Source organism: Nematolebias whitei, chromosome 19, assembly GCF_014905685.2.
Source record: "Nematolebias whitei isolate Nwh7 chromosome 19, NemWhi1, whole genome shotgun sequence".
NCBI lineage: Eukaryota > Metazoa > Chordata > Actinopteri > Cyprinodontiformes > Rivulidae > Nematolebias > Nematolebias whitei.
Genome location: NC_056516.1, coordinates 17402746 through 17426679, shown reverse-complemented (window position 1 = coordinate 17426679; position 23934 = coordinate 17402746). Strand labels below are relative to the sequence as shown.

The 23934-nt window shown below is 40.8% G+C and overlaps 1 protein-coding gene across 1 annotated transcript in view; it reads left to right on the top strand.

Moving 5' to 3' along the window:
- Positions 1-231: 231 nt before the first annotated feature.
- phf14 (PHD finger protein 14) overlaps positions 232-23934 on the top strand; it is a 133025-nt gene continuing 109322 nt past the window's right edge. Inside the window, exons 1-4 of the mRNA XM_037693359.1 lie at positions 232-351; positions 12645-12755; positions 13591-14342; positions 15599-15731. Coding sequence (XP_037549287.1) covers position 351; positions 12645-12755; positions 13591-14342; positions 15599-15731 — 997 coding nt within the window. The 5' untranslated portion in view covers positions 232-350. The remainder of the gene's footprint in view (positions 352-12644; positions 12756-13590; positions 14343-15598; positions 15732-23934) is intronic.

Genomic DNA, 23934 nt, shown 5'->3' with positions numbered 1-23934 from the left:
ATTTTCTGTGCTTTTATATCAAAAACAGAGAAGTGAAACATTTTGCTTTGGTCTAAATCATAAAATAGCTCTTTAAAGCTGACAAAAAATACTTCCGGGTCATCTTTCTATACGAGTAAAAAAAAAAAAAAAAAGGCTTTTCTATTGGAGTTTCTTCTTTTTTGTACTCCAAATGGAACGAAGCAGTGTTTTTATTGTTCCTGTTTTAATAGTGATTGTTTGCTGTGATAAAGATGTTTGACGGCTCGTGTCTCCATGACAACAACATCCCTGTCGATAAACGTCACTCCTGTTCATCGTAACATGCTGTCAAAGGGAGGCTCGTTCATCTGAGTAAATACAGACTTCAAAGTGAGTTGTTTATGTACTTTGCCATTTTTTCCTTACTCAGCACGGTCTCGTTAATGTTGTTTCTGCGGTTTGTTGTTTTAGCAGAAAGCTCGGAAACTCAAAATTGGTTTTAGAAGTTGAAGGCTAGGTTAGCTTCAGCCAGGTAGGCTAACACTTGGCGTGCTGCTAGTTTTTGTTACGTGCACCTTTATTAATATTGTTTTCCTACAGATGTAACCTGCTTCTCAATGCTTAGCTTTGATCCTATGCATAAGTTCCGGTGAAAGGGTTTAAGTTTGTGTAAATGCGCCACATTTGGGTTTGTTCGTGTGAAGCAGTAGCTAATGCTAACCACAGTTAGCTTCCATGTAGAGACAACACGACTAGAAACTGGGCTGAGGGTGCAGGTGAAGGGCTTTAGGCTGCTTGTCTGTAACTATGTAAATCTTTTAGGTGAAGGAGTTTGTGTGGTAAGTTTTTAATTTTGGATGCAAGTACAAGGTTTGCTGTGTTTTTAGCCTGATGTGCAGCTCTTTGTTTGCTAGTAGCCGAGTCCCTCAGCATCATTGAAGCCAGAGGAGCAGCGTGCTGTTAACTTTAACCCATCATGATTAAATCTGACAGGTTGAATCTGTAAATACAATCAGTATGTTAGTCTGTTAGTCCTGACCACACGCTTATTTGATAGTGGATCATAATAGCCATCAACTATGAGGAAATGATTGGATCAAAACGTTCTACTCAGTTTCAGTTGTATTTATTTCTATAGCGTCAAGTCACAACAGAAGTCTTCTCAGGGCGCTGAGCAGAAACATCCATAGATAAAAATAATAATTTAACACTATATATCTGAGGAGCAGACTGCTTTGAATTTAACTCCATCACAGAACTCTCATTTTGAGCAAGCATGAAGGCGACAGTGGAAAGGAAAAACTCCTCATGAGGAGGAAACCTTTAGTAGAACCAGGCTCAGGACAAGAGGCCATCTGCTTCGACCGACTGGGTTTGAGAGGAACAGATACACAATGGCAGGTCAAGAATCACGTTAAGATAGAAATAGTATCAAATGAAAACTATTAAATTTTAACAATTCATTTAAGGAAATGAGGTCAGTTTGTCCTCCAGTAGTCTAAGCTTAAGGCAGCGTAACAAGCCAACCCTAATTATAGGATTTATCAAAAAGGAAAGTCTTAATCCCAGTCTTAAAACTGGACAATGTGTCAACCTTTTGGACAGAATCTGGAAGTTGGTTCCACAAGAGGGGAGCCTGATAACTGAAAGCTCTTCCTCCCATTCTGCTTTTTGAAACTCTAGGGACCACAAGTAAGCCTTCAGTCTGAGAGTGAAGTGCTCTGTTAGGAAAATATGGAACAGTAAGATTTTGAATATAAGATGGAGCTAGGTTGTTGAGAGCTTTGTAGGTTAGAAATAAGATTTTGAATTCAATTCTGGATTTGACAGGGAGCCAATGGAGAGAAGCTAAAACTGGAGAAATATGATCTCTCCCACTAACTCCAGTTAAAACTCTGGCAGCAGCATTTTGGATCAACTGAAGATGTTTTAAAGAAGTATTTGGACACACAGATAGCAAACCTTTGCAATAGTCCAGTCTAGACGTGACAAATGCATGAACCAGTTTTTTTTTGCATCATTTTTAGACAAGATGAGATTCTGTCAGATGTTAAAATATTTAAAGTCTTTAAATTATCTCTACATTATCACAATACACTAATACAATTCCTGCATTCAGGTATAAATATGCTGACAAACAGAAAGTAAGTACTAATGTAGAAAAGTTATATCTCCAACCCAGATGAGTCTGATGTAATTGTAACTGAACAGAGTTTTAAACTCTTAGAGCAGCGCTAATTTAAAAATAATGTCATAACAGCTGATGGTAACGCTACATATTTTTTGTTTGCAAACTTTTACATCATTAGTTTTATAACACAAGGTTATTTATAAGTGGTGGGAATTTGTAGGAACGTCGCAATTCAGTTTGATTCAGAGGGTTTTGATGTGATGATAAAATTATTATATATGTACTTTGAAGATCTGCCACTGTTTCAACTCTCATCAGTTCTGCACCACATGGCGCCAGTTAAGGGCCTGCCCACTGCTGGTACCCACCCCCACTCAGCCCAGTTTATGGGACCATTTTGCTTGAGTTTCCAACTTCAAGTGGGCTTCTCCGAGGTGATGATATAAGCAGACAGCAGCCATTGACTGGCCAGAGGAGCTATGTCACTGGATGACCCGCCCAGCAAAACTCCACCTGAACCTCCACTTCCTCTCTGATTGTGTTGACAGACGGTGCCATAAGAAATTAACACATTTACAGAGAGATGTCAGAGATGATGGCAGCATGGCTACACCAGGACATAAAAGTAGTGCTGGGATAAGCTAAAGAAATGAAGTCAGATTAAAGGACGATTAAAGACCACAACGGGAGGAGTGGCTCGAACATGACCTGTTATGATCCCTATAGTAGATGCTTTCTCAGCTGTCATTTGTTTGTTACGTGCACGTCATGGACTGTCGGGGCTCTGCACTTCCACACTTCTGAGTCCAGCCAATCAAGTCTGTAAAAGTGCTGTTTATTGTGAAAGGTCTGAGACACTCAATTATTATTCTTCGTTTGTTTTCAAGGTATCAGATTTTTTTCTTTCAGTTAGCAAAATTTCTCACGAACTGCTGGACAAATTTGAATGAAACTCTTTGAAAATAATCACTGCATGTTCACCTGCACCTGGTTAACTTTTGGAGTCAACCCTTATCAAGATGAATGCCACAGCTGATCATCGTGAAAAACACAAAAATAGATTTAAATTAGGAATGTGCGATATGGCATAAAATTCATATCACGATATGTATTGTGAAGGGTGGCGATAACGATATATATCGCAATATGTTTTTGGTATAAAACTTGCTAAAAAAAAAAAAAGCATAGGGTGTCATTTTGCCATCATATATTTTGAATTAAGAAAATTCCACTACTAGGTCCAGAGAGTTTTTAAATAATAAATCAAGTATTAGGCTTCTTTCTTGTAGTGCAAAACAGTGCAAAAGATATCAAATGTAGTTTCAGCCATATGTTTTAAACAGAAGAATATGTTGTTAACTCTTAACAGTTTCCAGTCTTACTTAAGACATGAACAGCAACAGAGCAGCATTTTACACTGAACACTTCACCCTCCAAACCTCTAGTGGGCGTCTCCTTCTGCTTTAATGGAGAACTGACACAAAATGAGTCTGTGGCTTTGACCAGAGGGTCTCGCAGTAAAATCACACAACACAGCGTTCTTTTCAGAGATCAGAGAGCAGGTTTCTCTAAAGTTGACCAACGCTTACTTTAACTTTCAACGAAAAAAAAAACCTTTCGATGGAACACAGCGTTTTGCGCATGTGTCTGAATCCGGCAACACTACGGCAAGCCGGCTGTAGTTAACTTGTAGCTTAGCTACTTAGCCCTCGAAGAAAAGACTTTAATGCCACTTGCGCACAGTTTTCAGCTCAAAAAAAGTAACGATTAAATCTGACAACTCTGATTTTACTTGAGACAAAGCATTACTTTGGTTAGCCGGTAGAAGACAGATCTCTAACGTAGGCTAAATTTCTATAGTTTCTACCATGTACCGTTTATATCGCGCATTTCTAATTTAAATCAGTCATTTTTTTTCTGTATATTGACCTAAAATTCAGTAGCTGAGACTTATCCCCAAGATCAAGAACACAAGCAGCCAACATGATGTTCCTTCATAGGGTGGTTGGACTCAGCCTTTGAGATAGACTGAGGAGCTTCTTCTTATGGGGAGCTCAGACTTGAGCTGCTGCTCCTCCACATTGAAAGGAGTCTGTTAAGGTGGTTCATCTGAGCCGAATACCTCATGGACGCCTCCCTTTATGTTTTCTGGGCACATCCCACTGGAAAGAGACCTGCACATGCAGATCTCGCTGGATTGATTGATTGATTGATTGATTTTTATTGTCAATTCTGCATATGTACAGGACATACATAGAAATTGAAATTGCGTTACACTCCTACTCAAATTGCAGCAAACAACAACATTAGCAAAAATAAACTAACACAACTAGTTATATAAAAAAGTATAAAAAAATATAAAAGTGAACAGCAGCAGGACCTCTGATGCAACGTGCTCAATAGTGACTAACAGGAGACAAAGGGACGCTGACTGAAGACAATAACATGATGAGAGGTAGATAATGGATGTGCAAGGCCAGAGTAAACAATAGTGCAATATAAAGTATAAACCTGAGAAACTTAGTAAAGTGAAGGTGTGCATACCGGTTCTATATAGTCACAGTTATGTACTGATGAGGTGATTAAGTGGAAATGACAATACCAGAATTACCAGAATAAAGAATAAACAGGACGAGTTGATCATAACAGTAGTGCAAAATATAATGCAATAAACAGTAGAGTGAGCTTGTAGGCTGTTAAAGTGACCGAGTTCATAAACTATTCATAAAAATAAATAAATGTCCCAGAGCAGTTTTGAGGGGGGGGGGGTGTCAGGAAGCTGAGTTAGTGTGTGCAGGGTGGCAGAAGTGGGAGAGGGGGCTGAGGGGGGGCAGGCAGAGAGTTCAGCATCCTCACGGCCTGATGGACGGAGCTGTTCCACAGTCTGCTGGTCCTAGAACTGAGGCTACGCAGTCTCCGCCCTAATGGCAGCAGGTTGAAGAAGCAGTGTAGCGGGTGGTCAAGATCTCCCACCCAGCAGAGGGCTTTACTTCTGAGGCGAGAGCTGTGGAGGTCCTGAAGGCAGGGGAGAGAGGTGCCAATGATCTTCTCAGCTGTCCTCACGATCCGCTGGAGGGATTTGCGGCAGGATGCTGTGCAGGCCCCGTACCACACAGTGGAGCAGCTCATCAGGATGCTCTCGATGGCCCCCCTGTAGAAGGTTGTCATGATGGGGGTGGGGGCTCTCGCTCTTCTCAGCTTGCGGAGGAAGTAGAGCCGTTGGTGAGCCTTTTTGGCCACTGCTGCTGTGTTGATGGTCCAGGAGAGGTCCTCAGAGATGTGCACACCCAAGAACTTGGTGCTGCTCACCCTTTCCACAACAACACTGTTGATGGATAGTGGAGCATGTTTAGTCTGAGTTCTCCTGAAGTCCACAACAATCTCCTTGGTCTTCTCTGTGTTCAGCAAGAGATTGTTGCGTTTGCACCAGGAGACCAGCCGGCTCACCTCGCTCCTGTAGAGTGACTCGTCGTTGTTGCTGATGAGGCCTACCACAGTCGTGTCGTCCGCAAACTTGATGAAGAGGTTGGAGGGGTGTGATGGAGAGCAGTCGTAGGTTAGTAGAGTGAACAGAAGGGGGCTCAGCACACATCCTTGTGGGGCCCCCGTGTTCAGAGTGATGATGCTGGATGTGTTGCTGCCAACCCGTACTGCCTGTGGTCTTCCGGTAAGGAAGTCAAGCAGCCAGTTGCACAGTGATGTGTTCAGACCCAGACTGTCCAGTTTCCAGATGAGTTGTTGTGGAATGATTGTGTTGAATGCAGAACTGAAGTCGATGAAGAGCATTCTGACATAGGTGTCTTTCTTGTCCAAATGTGTGAGGGCTGAATGAAGAGCAGTGGCGACGGCATCATCAGTCGAGCGGTTTGACCGATATGCAAACTGGTAGGGGTCCAGGGAGGGGGGGAGGGAGGATCTAATGTGTTGCATGACTAGTCGCTCGAAGCACTTCATGAGGATGGAAGTGAGTGCAACCGGGCGGTAGTCGTTGAAGCAGGAGGGAGACGTTTTCTTGGGGACAGGGATTATGGTGGTGGTTTTGAAGCACGTGGGGACCACAGCCTGGCTCAGTGAGGTGTTGAAGATGTCAGAGTACACCTCTGCTAATTCGCCAGCGCAGTCCTTCAGCACGCGACCAGGTATGTTGTCGGGACCAGGAGCTTTCCGAGCGTTGGTCTTGCTGAATGCTCTCCTCACCTTGTCCGGGGACAGTGTGATCACCTGGTCTCCAGGAGGGGGGGTGGCTTTTTGTGCAGGTGTGCCATTCTGTGCCTCAAACCGAGCGAAGAACCTGTTCAGGTCATTCAGCAGGGAGGGGGTGCTGTCACAGGTCTGTGGAGAGGGTTTGTAGTCTGTAATGGACTGAATTCCCTGCCACAGGCTCCGAGAGTCTCTGCTGTCCTTGAAGTGTTGGGCTATTTTCTTGGAGTGCTGCCTCTTGGAGGGACTTTATATCCTCTGTGGTTTGGGAATGCCTTTGGGTTCCCCAGAAGGAGCTGGAGAGAGGGATGTCTGGAGTTTCTTTCCAGCACTTCTTGACTTTGCAACTTGAGCATGAATAAGCGAAACACATACACTCACATGCAAAGATAGTGTAAGAGTGTAGTGAACTTAACCTGATGTCAAAACTAAGCCTAAGGTCAAAACCCTTGACCTTAAGAACCTTGTGGGACAGAAACTGTCATTTCATTGATTTGAATCCAGAAATACAGGTTCACCCATCCTGAGAATTTCTTTCTTGAAAATCAAGTGAAAGAACACTCTCTTTTTATTATCATTACCATTTTACAAATGTTGATAATCAAAGTGTCTTAGTTCAAACCATTTTAGATGTTGCAGTGAACTAATCAATTTTATTAACTGTAAAACAGTAACAATGATTTTTCAGTTGCTTATGCAAAGTTAGAATTCATGTTAAGGCCTGTTACAGAGTAATCATGTATTTTCTGATTTCTGTCTTTGAATGAGCAAGTGTAAGTTTTGTCCAAGGTCGGAGTCGAAGCAGACATATGTCTTGTTTTAAAATCCTCTCAGACGTAAACAGAGGAGTTGGCACCTGTTTCTCCAAACTCGCCAAAATATTTCTCTCGCCTGTCTGAGAACAGTTTAATCTGTTCCATAACAATTCTTGCTGTTTTCTGACTTCTAGTAACCTCTTACATCACAAAACACACCCCTGTCTGGTTGATATGGACCAATCAGGGACGCTCAAATATACCGGAAATAGAGCTCTTTAAAATGCCGGTACTTCCTAGTTCTCTCGGTTCGGTGGAGCGCGGAGAAGTTCTGAGATGTTCGCAGTTCTGTGAAGTCGTTTGGGAGAACAGAAGTCCAGCCATGATCAGGCTCTTCCGAGTTGGATTATAACATCTTCCACCTCTGAGTGGAACTTCTGAAGGACTCCACTCATGTGAAGTCCACTTGCTGAGGTGAGCTGGTGTCGGACGGAATCTCGTCACTACTTCGGACGAGTCACAGCCATCCTATGGAGACGCTGGACAGGTAGCGTTAACTGGAACTCCATATCTGCTGATTAATCTTCAGAAAGGTAATGAGTCAAGTTTACTACCAAAGCGTACCGAGGAAAAGCTGGGTTCGAATGGAGAGTGTCGGTTCTGGTCAACACTCCCCCTCACACACCATCTTTCACTCCCTTTAAACTCCATCTTTCCATCTTTAAATTCTCTCAAGTAGAAATCCTTCCAGATAATTTAGAAATGTCTGTGTAAAGTGCTCATCCACCGCCGTGTGGATAATTGATCATAATTGTACAGTTTTCGTTAATGTCTGTGGTGAAGCAACGGAAAATCATGGCCGTATGGTTTTCCTGGTTGTAAAGCTGTTTAATTATGTTGTTATTTTCATATTTTGCCAAATTAATGTAAATGTTTGATGTTAAACTTTGATTCTGTAAAATAAATGACCGCATTCATTTTGATGGGTCAAAGATAAATGACGTCTCACGTTTACATTTCATTAAATTCAATGCACGTTTTATTCAGTCCAGAAAAATGAAGAATCCGTTTTAATTGATGAATATATCTCCGCATCTGTTCATCTACAAGAGCTTTGTTTAAAACTTATGCATGCTAGATGGTGGATGATATGCATTTCTTCTTGTTTGTTGGACATTGGCTAGTTTTGACTCTCCTTCAGTCCAGTCCTATAGCTAACTATTTGTGTAATCTGTTGTTATGTCAGCCTTCACTAACCACTAACGTTTGTCTGTATTAAACTGGAATTGCATGTTTGAGGAAAAACAAGAACTTGATCGTACAGTTGTGAGCTGGTGGAGGAGTTGGTCACTGAGCAGAAGGTGGAAGAAGCACGTGTAGTCTGTTGTCCACTCACACACAGGCTCGTCTGCGAGTCCACACGATTAGTTTTGCTTACTGATCTGTGCTGTGTTTACATGGTCGTTCCAGAAAATACTGCCACAGTTTTAAAGTTTACACAGCGCTGCCAGAAGGGTCAGGTTATTATATTTGTTGTGAATACTAATGAAGCCGCTTTCCTCAATTTTATAATAAAATTATTTTGTCCGCCTCTACATTGTTTCTTAGCAGTACAGCCCTGTTAAAGAATAACGGGTGATGTTTTGTTAACAAATCATCTTGTCCTGCAAGAATTACTTTGACTTCAATGTAATTATTAGCAGCCACAGTTTAAATAAACAGTAATAATAATCTTGGACAGTTTTGATTGTATGCAACACAAGATAATCCAGTTAATGTGGCAAACTTAAACCAGTTAACCTGGTAATTGTTGCCTCTTGATAGACGAGGAGTCTGTATTGTTTAAAGATTTTCTCGTTTGTGCAGCTAAGCAACTTTTTATTTCATGTTTTCCAAGTGTTTGGCTTGTGTAATCCCATTACCATCACACTTCAGTAAACCATATCCACCTTATTTCTAGCCCCCATTCTGCCCTGCGTGAGTTACGGGCGTGATTTCTGGCGCGGACCTGAACCGGCATTTGTTCCTGTGCGAACAGTACGAGCTAATGTAGTTTCTCAGAACATTGTGTATTTAATTTAAACATGTAGGAACACCAGCTGTCAGAGCTCAAACGGGACAGTATAATCATACCACTGCCTGCTGAGGACGAGCTGAAGAAGTGCTGCAGATTACATCTGCTAGCATATTTAGCTACTTCATTGACTCGGCTCTTCTGACAGTGAAACGATGAACAATCTGAAAAACTCTGAGGAGTATCAGTATCTACACAGTAATAAGGTCAGTCATGTTTTGTTAAAAGAGGTGGGACACAATCTTATTTACCTTAAAGCGGACATGGAGCCCAGCCAAAGCCTTAAAGTCCTCCATCACTGAGCTTGGGTTAATTACAGAGAAAATCATAAAATTGAAGTCGAACAAATACTATAATACTGTTCCCTCCATACACTTAAATCAGACCTGATATTCTCATCACACTGTTTTCAATTCTTCTGAGGATCCGGCATCTCTTCTCCGGTGGATTATTGTAGTCCAGACACAAAGTAGGATGCAGGTTTTCTTCCATCGGCCGTTTGTCAACAAAGTGAAATGAGCTCATATACAACGTTTTAGGTGGTCTCTTTAAGTTCATATGTTTCAGCCACATTCTTCTTAATTCCTCATCTATAGGTAGGAGATGGAAACTATACTGCTATTCACAGGAACTCTTTTTTTGTTTGTTTTGAGTCCATGTTCAAAACTCTGTTGTTGTAGCCACTGATTTAGTTTGGTCTGGTTGTTCTGCAGCCGTGAACACAACAGGTACCTGAACTCAGCACGGCTCTTTTAGTCAATTTAATTCATTCAACCTTTATTTATACAGGTTAGTTTCATTGAGCCCTGAGGACTCATTTACAAGAGAGACCTGTTTTTAACAGAGAGTGATGACAACAGTAGACAATCATTCATAATATATATATATATATACATATATATATATATATATAATAAACAAATCAAAGAAAATTATATGAAAAAAAACAAAACAGAAACAGCTACATTTTAAATCGATGTAAAATACTAAACACAAGAACAGGTCTGCATTGGTTTTTGCCATGAACTTAGCAGATGTTTGAAGCCACTCAGAGAGTTAAAAGTTGAGAGCTTCAGATCTTTTTGCAAGATGTTCCAGGATACAGGAGCAGAGTAGGAGAAAGCCCTTTAGCCTAGTTCAGTTAGTAGTTTGCCTAGTTTATGGTTGTTAAATAAATGCAAACAAAACAAAAACAGAATTTTATCTGTTAAACTGAATGTAAATTACAAACCGGATTCCAAAAGAGTTGGGACACTAAACAAATTGTGAATAAAAACTGAATGCAATGATGTGGAGATGGCAAATGTCATTATTTTATTCGTAATATAACATAGATGACAGATCAAAAGTTTAATCTGAGTAAATGTAACATTTTAAAGGAAAAATATGTTGATTCAAAATTTCACAGTGTCAACAAATCCCAAAAATGTTGGGACAAGTAGCAATAAGTGGCTGGAAAAAGGAAATTGAGTATATAACGAACAGCTGGAAGACCAATTAACACTAATTAGGTCAATTGACAACAGATTGGGTATAAAAAGAGCTTCTCAGAGTGTCAGTGTCTCTCAGAAGCCAAGATGGTAAGAGCATCACCAATTCCACCATTGTTGAGCAGAAAGATAGTGCAGCAATACCAGAATGGTGTTACCCAGCGTAAAATAGCAAAGACTTTTAAGTTATCATCATCAACCGTGCATAACATCATCAAAAGATTCAGAGAATCTGGAACAATCGCTGACCGTAAGGGTCAAGGCCATAAAACTCTACTGGATGCTCGTGATCTCCAGGCCCTTAAACATCACTGCACCTCAAACAGGAATGCCACTGTCAAGGAAATAACAGAATGGGCTCAGGAATACTTCTAGAAAGCATTGTCAGTGAACACAATCCACCGTGCCATCTGCCGTTGCCAGCTGAAACTCTACAGTGCAAAGAGGAAGCCATTTCTAAGTTCCACAAGCTCAGACGTTTGCACTGGGCCAGGGGTCATTTAAAATGGAATGTGGCAAAATGGAAGACTGTTCTGTGGTCAGATGAGTCACGATTTGAAGTTCTTTATGGAACACTGGGACACCATGTCATCCGGACCAGAGAGGACAAGGATAGCCCAAGTTGTTATCAACGCTCCGTTCAGAAGCCTGCATCACTGATGGTATGGGGTTGCATGAGCGCTTGTGGCATGTGCAGCTTGCATGTCTGGAAAGGCACCATTAATGCAGAGAACTATGTTCAGGTTCTAGAACAACATATGCTCCCATCTAGACGTCATCTCTTTCAGGGAAGACCCTGCATTAATGCCAGACCACATTCTGCAGCAATCACAACATCATGGCTACGTAGGAGAAGGATCCAGGTACTGAAATGGCCAGCCTGCAGTCCAGATCTTTCACCTATAGAGAACATTTGGCGCATCATAAAGAGGAAGGTGCGACAAAGAAGGCCCAAGACGATTGAACAGTTAGAGGCCTGTATTAGACATGAATGGGAGAGCATTCCTATTTCTAAACTTGAGAAACTGGTCTCCTCTGTCCCCAGACGTCTGTTGAGTGTTGTAAGAAGAAGGGGGGATGCCACACAGTGGTAAAAATGGACTTGTCCCAACTTTTTTGGGATTTGTTGATGCCATGAAATTTGGAAACAACAGATTTTTCCCTTAAAATGATACATTCTCTCAGTTTAAACTTTTGATCTGTGATTTGTGTTCTATTCTGAATAAAATATAAAATGATACATTCTCTCAGTTTAAACTTTTGATCTGTGATTTGTGTTCTATTCTGAATAAAATATTAGATGTTGGCACCTCCACATCATTGCATTCAGTTTTTATTCACAATTTGTTTAGTGTCCCAACTTTTTTGGAATCCGGTTTGTACTTTCAAATAAATTGCGGTCCATGCTCTGCTACCATGGTAACCAGTGCTTACTGCTACTTCCTGTCTGACAGGACGTTCTACCATAATCATTTATACAGCAGAGCCCCCAGGAATAAGGTGGATATGAGCTCACATATTTAACTTCCAGTTTTATTAGATATTCTGTTTATTGAATCTGACATGTTTTGAATACTTGATGACACAGCACAATTATTAATAGCGCTGTTTTTTAACTCATTTTGCTTCTGCTGATATTTTCATATAAAAACGTTTAATTCAGTTTCATTTCCACCACAGGGTGCCTAACTCTTTTTGTTAATGAGTGTATTTTTGGTATTATAAATGTCGAAACTGCTGCACTACATTCCAGTTTGTTGTTCGGGCCTTTTAATTAATTTTTGGAAACCGTTGAGGGTTTTACATATCATCAGTTACTAAAGTAGTTTCCTATGGTTTTGTTTTGAGCTACTGAATCTAAATATGCTAAACATGTTCATAAGAACTCTCTCTCTCTCTCACACACACACACACACACACACACACACACATATATATATATATATACATATACATATTTATATATATATATATATATATATATATATATATATATATATATATTTATCCCATTTTCTTGTTTTGTATCTCAGTGGAGCGCAGCGTGAAGCGACGGCAGGTAAAGCCACTTGCTGCCTCTCTCCTGGATGTTCTGGACTACGACAGCTCAGATGACAGTGACTTCCAAGTTGGAGATGCTTCAGGTAAACTTGGTCTTTGTGATTTCAAGTACGTCAAATGCCATTACATTTGAGAAAAATAATCAAACATTGTTCTGCTCTAAATCTGAGCATTAGATGTAATGTCTGAAGTTGCCTTGACTCTTTATTACGTCACACAGATGGTAGAGACTGCAAAATGCTGGTTTTAGGTTCATTGTCAACGTTACGCTAACTTTTGAAAAACACTGTGATTGTTAAGAAAAAGCTTTTTTTTTTTTTTTTTTTATAAAAATGTCACCAAAAATTTTAAATTGAATTCCAAAATGATCAAAGAAAGCTGTCCTTTCCAAAGGAAAGCACTGACTGTCTTCGTATTGTTTGTTTTAGGGTTTTTGTGCCATTACTTGGCTGCATAAAATAACTGGATTGGCGTGCCTTTAAAAAAACTATTTTGAATTAAGAGCCACATTGTAGTCAGCCATTATTTTCATATAACTTCTGTCTGCTCTAGATATCCAGATGTTCTGTTGGCAGCAACAGTGAACACAAATGACTTGTTGAGTTGCTTTTGGTCAAGACAGTTCTGGTAGTGTGTGACCTCTGAGGGAACTTGAGCCAAATACTTTTCTGAACGTTTTCTTTCTAAAAAAAAAAAAAAGTATTTTCTTTATCATTCTGTGTTTATTTCGATCGTCTGGAGCCATCACTGAACACTTGCATTACAACTTGTCTTCCTCTATTCTTAGAGTAATTACTATAAAAGGTCCTTGAGACCAACACTGAACCACCTAAGTCTAATTTTAACCTGACAAAAATCAAATAAGAGCGACATCACTAACTTGTTTTCCTCTATTCATGTTGCTTCGTGTTCTGGCAGGCTCTGAAGGCACAGGCAATGGCAGTGATGAGGACGAGTCTAAAGTGAGTGCTGCTGGTTCTGAAAGTGACTCAGAGAATGCTGCTTCTGCAAATGATGGTATAGATGAAGAGGCCAAAGACCTTGTTGCTGAAGATAACTTAACTGAGGATGAGGAGAAGAATAAACAGCAGCCTTCCTCAGATAGCTTCTCTAAAGATGCCCCTTCTGTTGCCGCATCCAAAGGCAGACGAAAGAGCAAGAAAACAACAGAATCAGGCCCCACTGCAGCTGATGAAGCCGAATCCGCCTCAGCTTCTGGAGGCAGCAGCGTGAATGTTGAGGAGTCTTTGACGGAGCCTAAGAAATGGAACTTTCGTAGGAATCGGCCTCTGTTGGACTTTACTACCATGGAAGAACTGAATGAAATAGACGATTATGATAGTGAAGACGATAACGATTGGAGGCCCACCGCAGGAAAGAAGAAAGGCAAGACAGCTACTCAGAAAGGTGACTCAGAGGAAGATGAAGGGGGTAGTGCTAGTGATGATGATGATGACGACGACGACGACGATGATGATAATGATGATGACGACGACGAGGATGATGATGAAAATGACGATGATAATGGCAAAGAAGATGGTGATGACAATAACAATAGTAGCAGTGATAGTGATAAAGAGGTGAAGAAACCCAAGAAGAAGGTGAAGAGCAGCAGTGCCTTTGATGATGAACTGACCAATGACAGCATGTCCCAAGGAAAGGGTAATGAGGTGAGTTCAGCTCTGATCTTACAATGTCAGACCTCAACAATCGTGTTTACATGACTGTTTAGTTTCATGGAAGGGTCCATTTTTACTCCCAGGTTAGTGACAACTTGTTTCTCTAACAGGACTAGAGAGAAAAGGTTGATATAGTGGTTCTTGGTTGTGCCATTAGGTTGTACAACTCATTAAATAAAAATAAAAAAATCTAAAGCCATCCAATCCCTGATGTCAACCAGGCAGTCAAGAAGAGGTTGGATAGAACGTGCACCAGTGTGCTTCAGAGGGAAGTAAATTTGACAGTCATCAGCATAAAAATGAAAATATATTCCCTGTTCATGAAAAATAGCACCTAGTGGCAGCAGGTATAAAGAAAAGAGAAGAGGTCAGAGAATGGAGCCCTGCGGTACTCCCCACTGAAGTGATCCCGATGTTGAAATAAAATCTTTGATGTTGACACAAAAGGTTCTATCTGAGAGTTAGGACCAAACCATCTGAGGGCTCACCCTGTGATTCCCACCCACTGCTCCAGCCTAGAAATGAGGATCTCATGGTCAGTGGTGTCAAATGCAGATGTAAGGTCCAATAGGACAAGAATCAAAGAATTTCTTGCATCTACCTTCTGGCACAATGCCTTGGCTGAGTTATTATCATCTTTAGTTATTGCAAAGGTCACTTGTCACACTGACAGGCATTTCACTGTAAATTAGGGTGATTTTTTTAAAAGTTAGTAATTTGTAGATGCACATCTATTGATTGTTTTCAGAAAAAAACTAAATAGTCTCCACTGGTACCATCTTAATGCCAATACAGTATGGATACTTTAGGACTGAAAATATATGTTTTTGTTAACAACAGCCCTTCCGGCACTCAAATTTTTGTACAGCCAGGCTCAAAACAACTAGAAAATGTTTCTCTTTCAAATGAAATAGGTTGAAGCTTTAAGTACTTGGTGCACATTAAACTCCTAAAATAAGCCACGTTTTGGCCAGTGGCCGCTCAGCTATCTGCATTTTCTCAGCTTAAATTGTTACAAAAGGAAATACAAATTACTGTTGGACTTTATGTGAAAGAGATAATGAATGCTGGAGTTTCAGGCAGTACTGGCACTCTTTAAGATGTATTTCTTTTACTGTGTTCTTCTTAGCATGTGCAAGCTTTATTATAGAATTTACTGTGAGGCATTATTGGCTCTGTGTTCAGAACAGTGTTGGACAGTCTCCTGTCAAGTGGCTTTATGTTGGATTTGTTCCTTGATTTCCCAGGATACGTTGCTCGACCATACGCAGACCTGGAACACTCAACACATCCTCATCTGCTGTGTTTGCTTAGGAGACAACAGTGAGGACGCAGATGAGATCATTCAGTGTGACAACTGTGGGGTGACCGTGCATGAAGGTAAGCTGCAGACTGGGTTCACCAAACTTCTGTGTCTAGCTTATCCTTGTGGCTGGGGAGCAGTGAATCACCCTGGATCACAAAATATTGGCTAATTAATTACCTAAAAATTTGTGAGTTTGATAATAAATTCAACAAGCTAATTTTCTGTTGTGCTTCAAGATCTCTAGAAAAAAAATGAGTTACACGTTTTGTGAACGTTGTATTTTCTTTATTTCAGTTCTGTTCAAATCAGTGTGTATCAAGGATAGCATCAGCTGTACCTGTGTGTTGGAGACATTACAGGATTGTATCTGCCTGTAAAGAATCAAATTTATCTGATAGGAATTGAACACAACCTGTTTATTCTGAATCCAGCCCTTCTGTTGATTGCCAAAAAACACTTATTTTGTCTGTATGGGTTGTTTTTACTCTGTATACGATGCCAGGAAATGCTATTTCCCTTTTTCATCTATTTGCACATCCAACAACAGCACAGGGTTGGACAACTTTTAAGTTTTCAAAGAGGCAAATTATCTTATATAAAATAAATGGTACATGTTGTCTTTGTACCCAGCAGTTAAGTTTTGACTCGGGTGGTCATGTGATCATAATGACATGGCGATCTGCTGCTGTATGGCATGAGAGCAGTTCAGTAGCTATGTTTGCAGTTCAGGTGTTTTCTCGTGGCAGTAGCAACAGAACTAAATTCCAAACCACAAATTAATTTAGACATTCAAAGTCCTAAGTTTTTGTTGCATTACTACATGCCCAGTTAGCTCCACTAACACTCTGGCTACTGGTGAAATGAGAAAAGTCATCCTGTTTTGTAACTGAATCATTTACTGATTTCAACCTGGTTATAGAATAAGTAGTGTTTTGTTTAACTTTGTGTGAGTGTGAATGATGATTGTGACTGCTCTGCTGTCTGCATGTTTCTAAAGTGAGCAAGTGAGCGTGTAACTGCAGCATTTAACAGAAAGCCAGAAAACACATACACGTAAACCCCCATTGATTAGAACTAAAATTACATTTATGTGTGAACAGACTTTTTGATTAATCGTGCATCCCAGTCCATTACCACTGCAGATTGTGTAATTAGATTCATGATGCATAGAATGCAATATGACAACAAAAATTTACCCACCGTATTATTTGCCAATTGCCACAAAACAACAGGAAAAAATTAGCTGTTTACCTTTCAAATGAGTGGATATAGTTATGCAATCTTACAATCAGCAAACTTTATTGCATGTCAAGTTCAACACATGCAGTTTTAAGCATCATGACGCACCACAAATGATGCTGCAGGGTTGGCTGTCATTCATATTTGTCCTCAGTGTAAGCCCTTGAGCAATAACTGTCAGCCTTAAAGCACTTATCATGTTGTTTTATTACTGCATGTAAAATTAGCTAATTCTAGTAGATGTTTTGAACTTTGTGACTTTGACACCCATCTATCCATCCATTCATTCATCCATCAGTCGATAACTTGATCAGTCGACCCATCAATTAGTTGATCCATCCATCCGTTGATCCATCCATCAATTCAGCCACCCAGCTAGCCATCCATCCATCCTCCCTCTCTCCTTCCCTCTGCTTGTTCTGGCATCAGATTGCAGGGACAGCAGCTTAATCTCTTTCTACAGCCACCTCTTCTAGTTCTTCTAGGGGGACTCTTGGGTTGTTTTCACACCTGATAGTCCAGTAGACTCGGTTCGGTTGGGAACCAATATTCATAACATTTTGTTCACATTTGAGCTGGTGCATTTGCATTCGCACTGCACTGTGCAGTCGAGACAACCTGTTGAACCAACCTGTTCCCCCACTCGCCTGTGGTGGCGCTGCACCTAGAACTACTGAAAGAAACGACACAAAAACCTCTGAAGACACTTCTTCTTCTGGAAATAAAAACAAAAACGGAGTGGCATCAAGTTTTAGCAGTTTTAGGAGTTATATTTTGTCATTTTTCAAAAATGGACCCAGCATGAGCAGAAGATGAGGCAGAAGACCATGGAGAATATTGTTTTTCACACAAGTCAGCTGACGGCTCCATATGAGGTAAGAGAAATGCGTGTTTGTTTGCCCTGCGCTGTACTCCTCTTCTTGCTTGTGGAGCGGGGCCCGGTCTGATTGCATTCACATTGTACTCGAACCGCGCTGGAGTTTTCTTCTACCGGACTGAGACCTAGGTTTTAGCCCTAACGAACCGGACTTCTTAGGAAAACGAGCTAGAGTTCGATTAAAGCGGACTAAACAGGACTGGTGTGAATGCACCCTTAAAGTGCTTGCAGGCCAGCTGAAAGACTTGGTCTCTCCAGCGTGCCCTTAGTCTTTCCTGGTCTCTCCACTCGGACATGCTTGGAAACTCTCCTAAGTGAGACATCCAGGTGGCATCCTTATCAGATGACCAAACCACATCAACTGGCTGCACTCAATGTGGAGGAGCAGCATCTCTACTTCAAGTTTCTCCTGGATAACGTAACTTCTTACTCCGTCTCCAAGGGAGAGTCCAGTTACCATGTGAAGAAAACTCATGTTGACCGCTTGTATCCATGCTCTTGTCCTTTTGCTCACTTCTCAAAGTTTGTGACCATATGTGAGGGTAGGCACAGCGTCCGCAAATACTGCAGATGCTGTGTTTGATTGCAATTTGCCTTTCAATCTCATGCTCCATTCTTCCCTCATTTGTGAACTAAACCCAGACTTGAACTCCTTCACTTGAAGCAGCGCCTCACTCCCAATCAACCCTTTACCAATGGAGGACCATTGCCACAGATTAAAAGGTGCTGATCCTCATCCCAGCTGCATCACATTATGCTGCAAACTTCTCTAGTGAGTGCTGGAGATCACAGCAAATGACACCAATTATCATCCGCAAATAGTACTAGATTCCTGAGGTGACCAAACCAGACTCATTCTACATCCTGGCTGCACAGAGAAATTTTGTCCATAAAAGTTATGAAGAGAATTATTGACCGCAGGCAGCCCTGGCATAGTCCAACTCCCACACTGAAGGGTTCTGACTTTCTGCCCGCAATGAGAATTAAACTCTTTCACTGCTTTTGTAAGGACTGAATGACTCATGGCAACAGACCCTCCAACCCCATACTCACTGAGTAACCCCCAAAGTGTACCTCAGGAAATAGAATGACCTTCTCCGTGTCCATAAAACACATCTAGACTGGTTGGGCAAACGCCCATGCCCCTTGGAAGACCTTAGTGATAGTAAAGAGTTGGTCCAGTGTTCCATGGCAGAACGGGCCGAAATTCATATTGTTCTTCCTGATTCTGAGGTTCGACCATCGATTGGGCTGTTTTCTCTATCACCCCTGAATAGACCTAGGGCGGCTGTGGCTGAATGGTTAGAGCAGTCGTCCTCCAATGCGAGAGTTGGGGGTTTGAATCCACCAGCAGTCACATGCCGAAGTGTCCCTGGGCAAGACACTGAACCCCTCATTGCCTCTGATGTGTGTCCCATCAGTGTATGAATGTGATGTAAAAGCACTGATTAGTCTCATTAGAATGATTTGTTCAATTAGCTTTGTAGAGATGTAGAGTGCTGTATGAGTGGGTAAATGAGGACACAGATTGTAGTGTAAAGCGCTTTGAGTATCTTGAAATAAGATAGAAAGGCGCTATATAAGTACAGTCCATTTATCATTTACCTTAACAGTGCAGATATGGAGTATTTTGCACCTGTAATTGGAACAAACCCTCCGGTCCCACTTTTTGACAACTGGAACCTAATAGAACCACTAGTTGATCTGCCAGTTAGACAGTTAAGCACATAATAGCAGAATGTAAGATCCAGGCTGGCAAAGCATACTTGACCAAATGGCTGAAATAGTGTACAGGAACATTCACCTCAAGCATGGGCTGGAGGTTCCACAGTCAAAGTGGGAGACTTCATGAAGATTGTGGAGAATGGCATGGCTAAGATACTGTAGGACACCAAGGTAAATACTGTTAAACAATTGCTAGCTAACCAATCAGACATTTGGGTGGTTGACAACTCGTGATAGATGTAGCAATTCCAAGTGACTGTAACACTGTAAAGAAAACATGAGAAATGTAAGAAATACAAAGGACTAAAAGAGGAAAAAGAAATTGTGGAGATTCAAGGCCTCAGTGGTGCCAGTGGTCACTGGAGCACTGTGACCCCCATACAGGAATAGTGATTCCAACAGATCCCAAGAAAACTCTCTGCCAAGAAGATTGCAGTCCTAGGAACAGCTGAGATACTGCGCAGAACCCTCAGGCTCCCATGACCCTGAAGATGACCCGAGCTTATGTACTGTCAGGGTTTGTGTCCCGACCACAATTGACTAAATTAGATTAGTGGTTAAACTTGAGGCAGCAAACATCTTTGAGGTTAAAACAGGACTTTAGTGTATACGTGCATGTGCACACACACAAAGGTGAAGAGTGACAACAGTCCTAATCACCAATTCTCCATAGGCAGACATGATATTAGAAGCAGGTCTTAAATTTATCATGTTCATTAAGCTGTTTGATATTTTCTTCCTTGGAGACCGCTAATCTTTCTGAAGAAACACTGGAGGGAGACTAAAAGGTTTGCAGCACTTGCAGCCATTTCTTATCTATCTCCGACTTAAATAGTGTTCATTTTGCTGGACTTCTTAACAATTTTACTTAATTCTATTCTGAAGTTTGGTTTTCATAATTGTACTCCCAATGCATGGATAAATTGTGTGCTTTGAATTATTTTTCTGTGACTAATTTCAATTTTATCTCTTTAAGATATACGCACAGCATATACTATTATGGTATAAATAAAATTCAGTCATTATAGCACATATTCACATTATTTAAAGCATATTTAACTAGATGTAAAAGATAAAGGGAATATCTTTGGGCAGTGCATATCAGATTTTCCTGATCCCAACCTCTACACTTAAATGAATTAAAATACAGACATTGGAACAAATGAGGAATACAGATATTTTATTTTTTATGTAAGTGCATCAAAAAGGCTCATCTCTTTTCTTTACGCAACCTATTAACCCATATTCTAACTGCGACTTCCCTTGGGGTACTTGTGGTGCAGAAGTTGAAGAAAGCAAGCCTGTGATCGGGAAGTCGACTGTTGAATTCACAGACAGGTGCATAAATTTGGGTGGGAAAAGTGAATCACCCATGTTTGCCCAACTGCGGGTCTTTGAATAAGGACACTAGCCCTCCAGCTGCTCCCTTAGGTGGTGGCCCTCTACACTTGTCATGGGGAAAAGGCATAAAATTAATTTCCCAACAGGGGCATAAAAACGTAAATGTTATTGTTGTTATAATTATTATGAGATTGTGTGAATTATTTGTTCAGAATTTCATCATGCATAGAGGCAGGTGATATGCATTCTTATGAGGAATGCTAGTAGGGATGCACGATATTGGATTTTTGGCCGATATGCCGATATGTTAACTTATTCGGCCAATAACCGATGCCGATACTGATATTTTATATACGTTCCTTTGTCAGAACATAGCCCTCTTATTTAGGCTTATTTCCTACAAAAATTGTGCAACAGCTGTAGGAGCTGGTGATAGGGCTGGGTACCTTTCTAAAAAAATCGGTACCGGTGTCGGTACCTTCACTTCAGTGTCGGTTCCGAGACGGTTCTTTTTTTTGGTACCAATTTTGTAATTAATATTAATTCTAACAAGAAGAAAATTACGTTACACATTACAGTACAAATCTTGAGTTTTATTTTTTTAACTTAGGTATTTTTCCTTTCCAAGCAGTTTTTTTTTACATAAAAATAATTTCTAGGTCAAAAGAATAGTTTCAAACCAGTGACACATCAGTGTCTAATGTTCACTGCTACACACTGAGGACCTTTTCACTTAGTTTTTCTTCAGAAACATCAACATGTCTGCTTTCTTTGGACACAAACAAGCCCACTCCTGGCTGATGGTGTCTCCAGCAGTAAAAAAATGTTTGCTCTGAGGGTGTGGATGATGCTTGTTGCACACATAGATACCTGGTTGTCAGTTTGATAGCACCGACATATTGTCCCTCACATTCCACCAGCAGATCACTGGATTCACTAAGGTTAGGGTTGATGGCAGACTTCTGTGTCTCTTCCTGAATCTTCTCTGTTGTTCTATGGGGTTTAGGGCTCTTATCATATCCCTAATTGACATTAGAACACAAAACATCAACAATAACATGGTTGTGTTATTATTGGTCAAAAATCATTATCTAGGCTGAGAGATTAAAGCTTAACTGTCAACAACATCCTTTAAAATTTACTTACCTCCACCACGCAGCCTCCACTGTAGTTAGAAGCAGCAAACTTTAACAACAAAGTTTGTGACTGTCCTGTGGCCCCCACCTCACTTTTCTTTTGTCTGTCTTTGTCCTCACATCAGGGTCAGAACCTCATGTGAGGAGAACATAAACAAACAGTGAACATTAGTGAACTGTTTAAGCAGCTGATGAAGAGGAGCCTGGTCGTGGAGATAATGAATCAGGCCGTTTAACACTCACAGGCTGACTTTAACGCTGAGAGAGGAGGGGGGAGGCTGCAGTCCCCCTCGAAGACAAACACGGAGCAACTTTCCGCTCATAAATGGTAGCCGTTCGACACCACATGCGCTGCACACGTGAACCCTGTTTGTGGGCGGAACCAGCACCATAGATATACAAGCTGTAGGGCATCTCTATACAGCTCTGGGTGTAAACACGCAGTCTGTTTGTCATATGTCTGGTGTTTTACCTGCCTGCGTGCTGAAACCACGTGACACGTTGTATCCAATACCGAAACTTGACACAGAAAAAAGAGTGACGTTTGAATCCATACACCGACCGGTGTAGTTCGGTCGGTGCTATAAAATAACCTCGGTTCGGTATATAGCCCTAGCTGGTGACATATTCAGCAACAGCCATATGATATGCATAGCACTTTTAACACTTTTCATTTAATATAAATCAATGTTATTTATTAGCATTAGTCACTTGCAATGCTGTCTCACTTGTGGAGGCTTGTTCCAGGTTCCTAGCTGCAGTGTGGGATCCTCTGCACTCCTGTGCATGAAGGACAGCTTTTTTAAGTTCAAAGTTTTTGTTTATCCATTGTGCCGTAAGACTAATCATGCTAACGGGGGACGTCCAAATGTAACAAGACGTCCAAATGTCTGTGGTAAAGCTCACCCAACAAGTCATGCTATCGGCTATTAGCTTCTCAATGATGCCGGAAATTACATCTTGTAATTTGGGTAACATTATGTCGTAAAAATATCTTCGACTGTGGACGATGTAGCGAGGCTCAACGTAGTCCATAAATCTTGGGAATCTGACATCCTCACCAATGAAAAATAAAACTTCCACACCGCCAACATTTTGAATGTTCCTCTTTGCCGTGAGATCGGGTAGGCGCACGTGACGTCATCGCATTGCGCAGCCGCTGTAACGTCATCGCGTTGTGCTGCTGCTGCAGGCAAAAATAGCGCCTTTTATATTGGCAAGTTATTTTAATGGAATGGCTGATGTCCGATATTGAAATTTAACGCTAATATCGGCTGATACCATGCCGATATTAGCCGGCAATGGAGGAGGGGGCGTGCCAAAGAGACTTTCTTAGCACCAACATAACTGGTTTGTTCCACTTTGGAGTAAGCTGTTGGGGGAAGAATCAGTTTTGTGTTGTGTGTTTCCTTGACTGTTGAAGCCTTCTGGATGGAAGGTGAAACGTTTCAGCACAAAAAAAAGAAACTGACCAGATGACCTGACTGAAAAATGTTGGTTTGCTTATGAGAGGCTATGATTTCCTTATCTGTTTTCTAAACTTTAAAGAATGTATTTGGATATTGGTATTTGCTGTCGTTTAATATACCAGATTATTTTACATTATTAATATTAGTGTTTAGCATATATCTTAGATCTTTTAGCATATTGTCTAGCGTTCATTCAGCACATATCTTGGAGTATATCTTAGATCCTTATATACTGTTTCTTTTTATACTTTGTACAGTACTTTACTTTATTTTTTTCTATTTCTGGGTGTAACTGGGACCTTGAGTACACAATTTCTTTCCACCTCTTGCACCACTTGTGATGTGAATGACAATAAAGAAACTTGAACTTGTATTTATTTGTCAGAAACTTCAAAAAATTAATTTCAAAAATCAGATGCAATTCTGCAAACATTGTGTATTAGTCAATGCTTCTTAGCTCATTAAAAACAAAAAAACAAATTGCATTTTG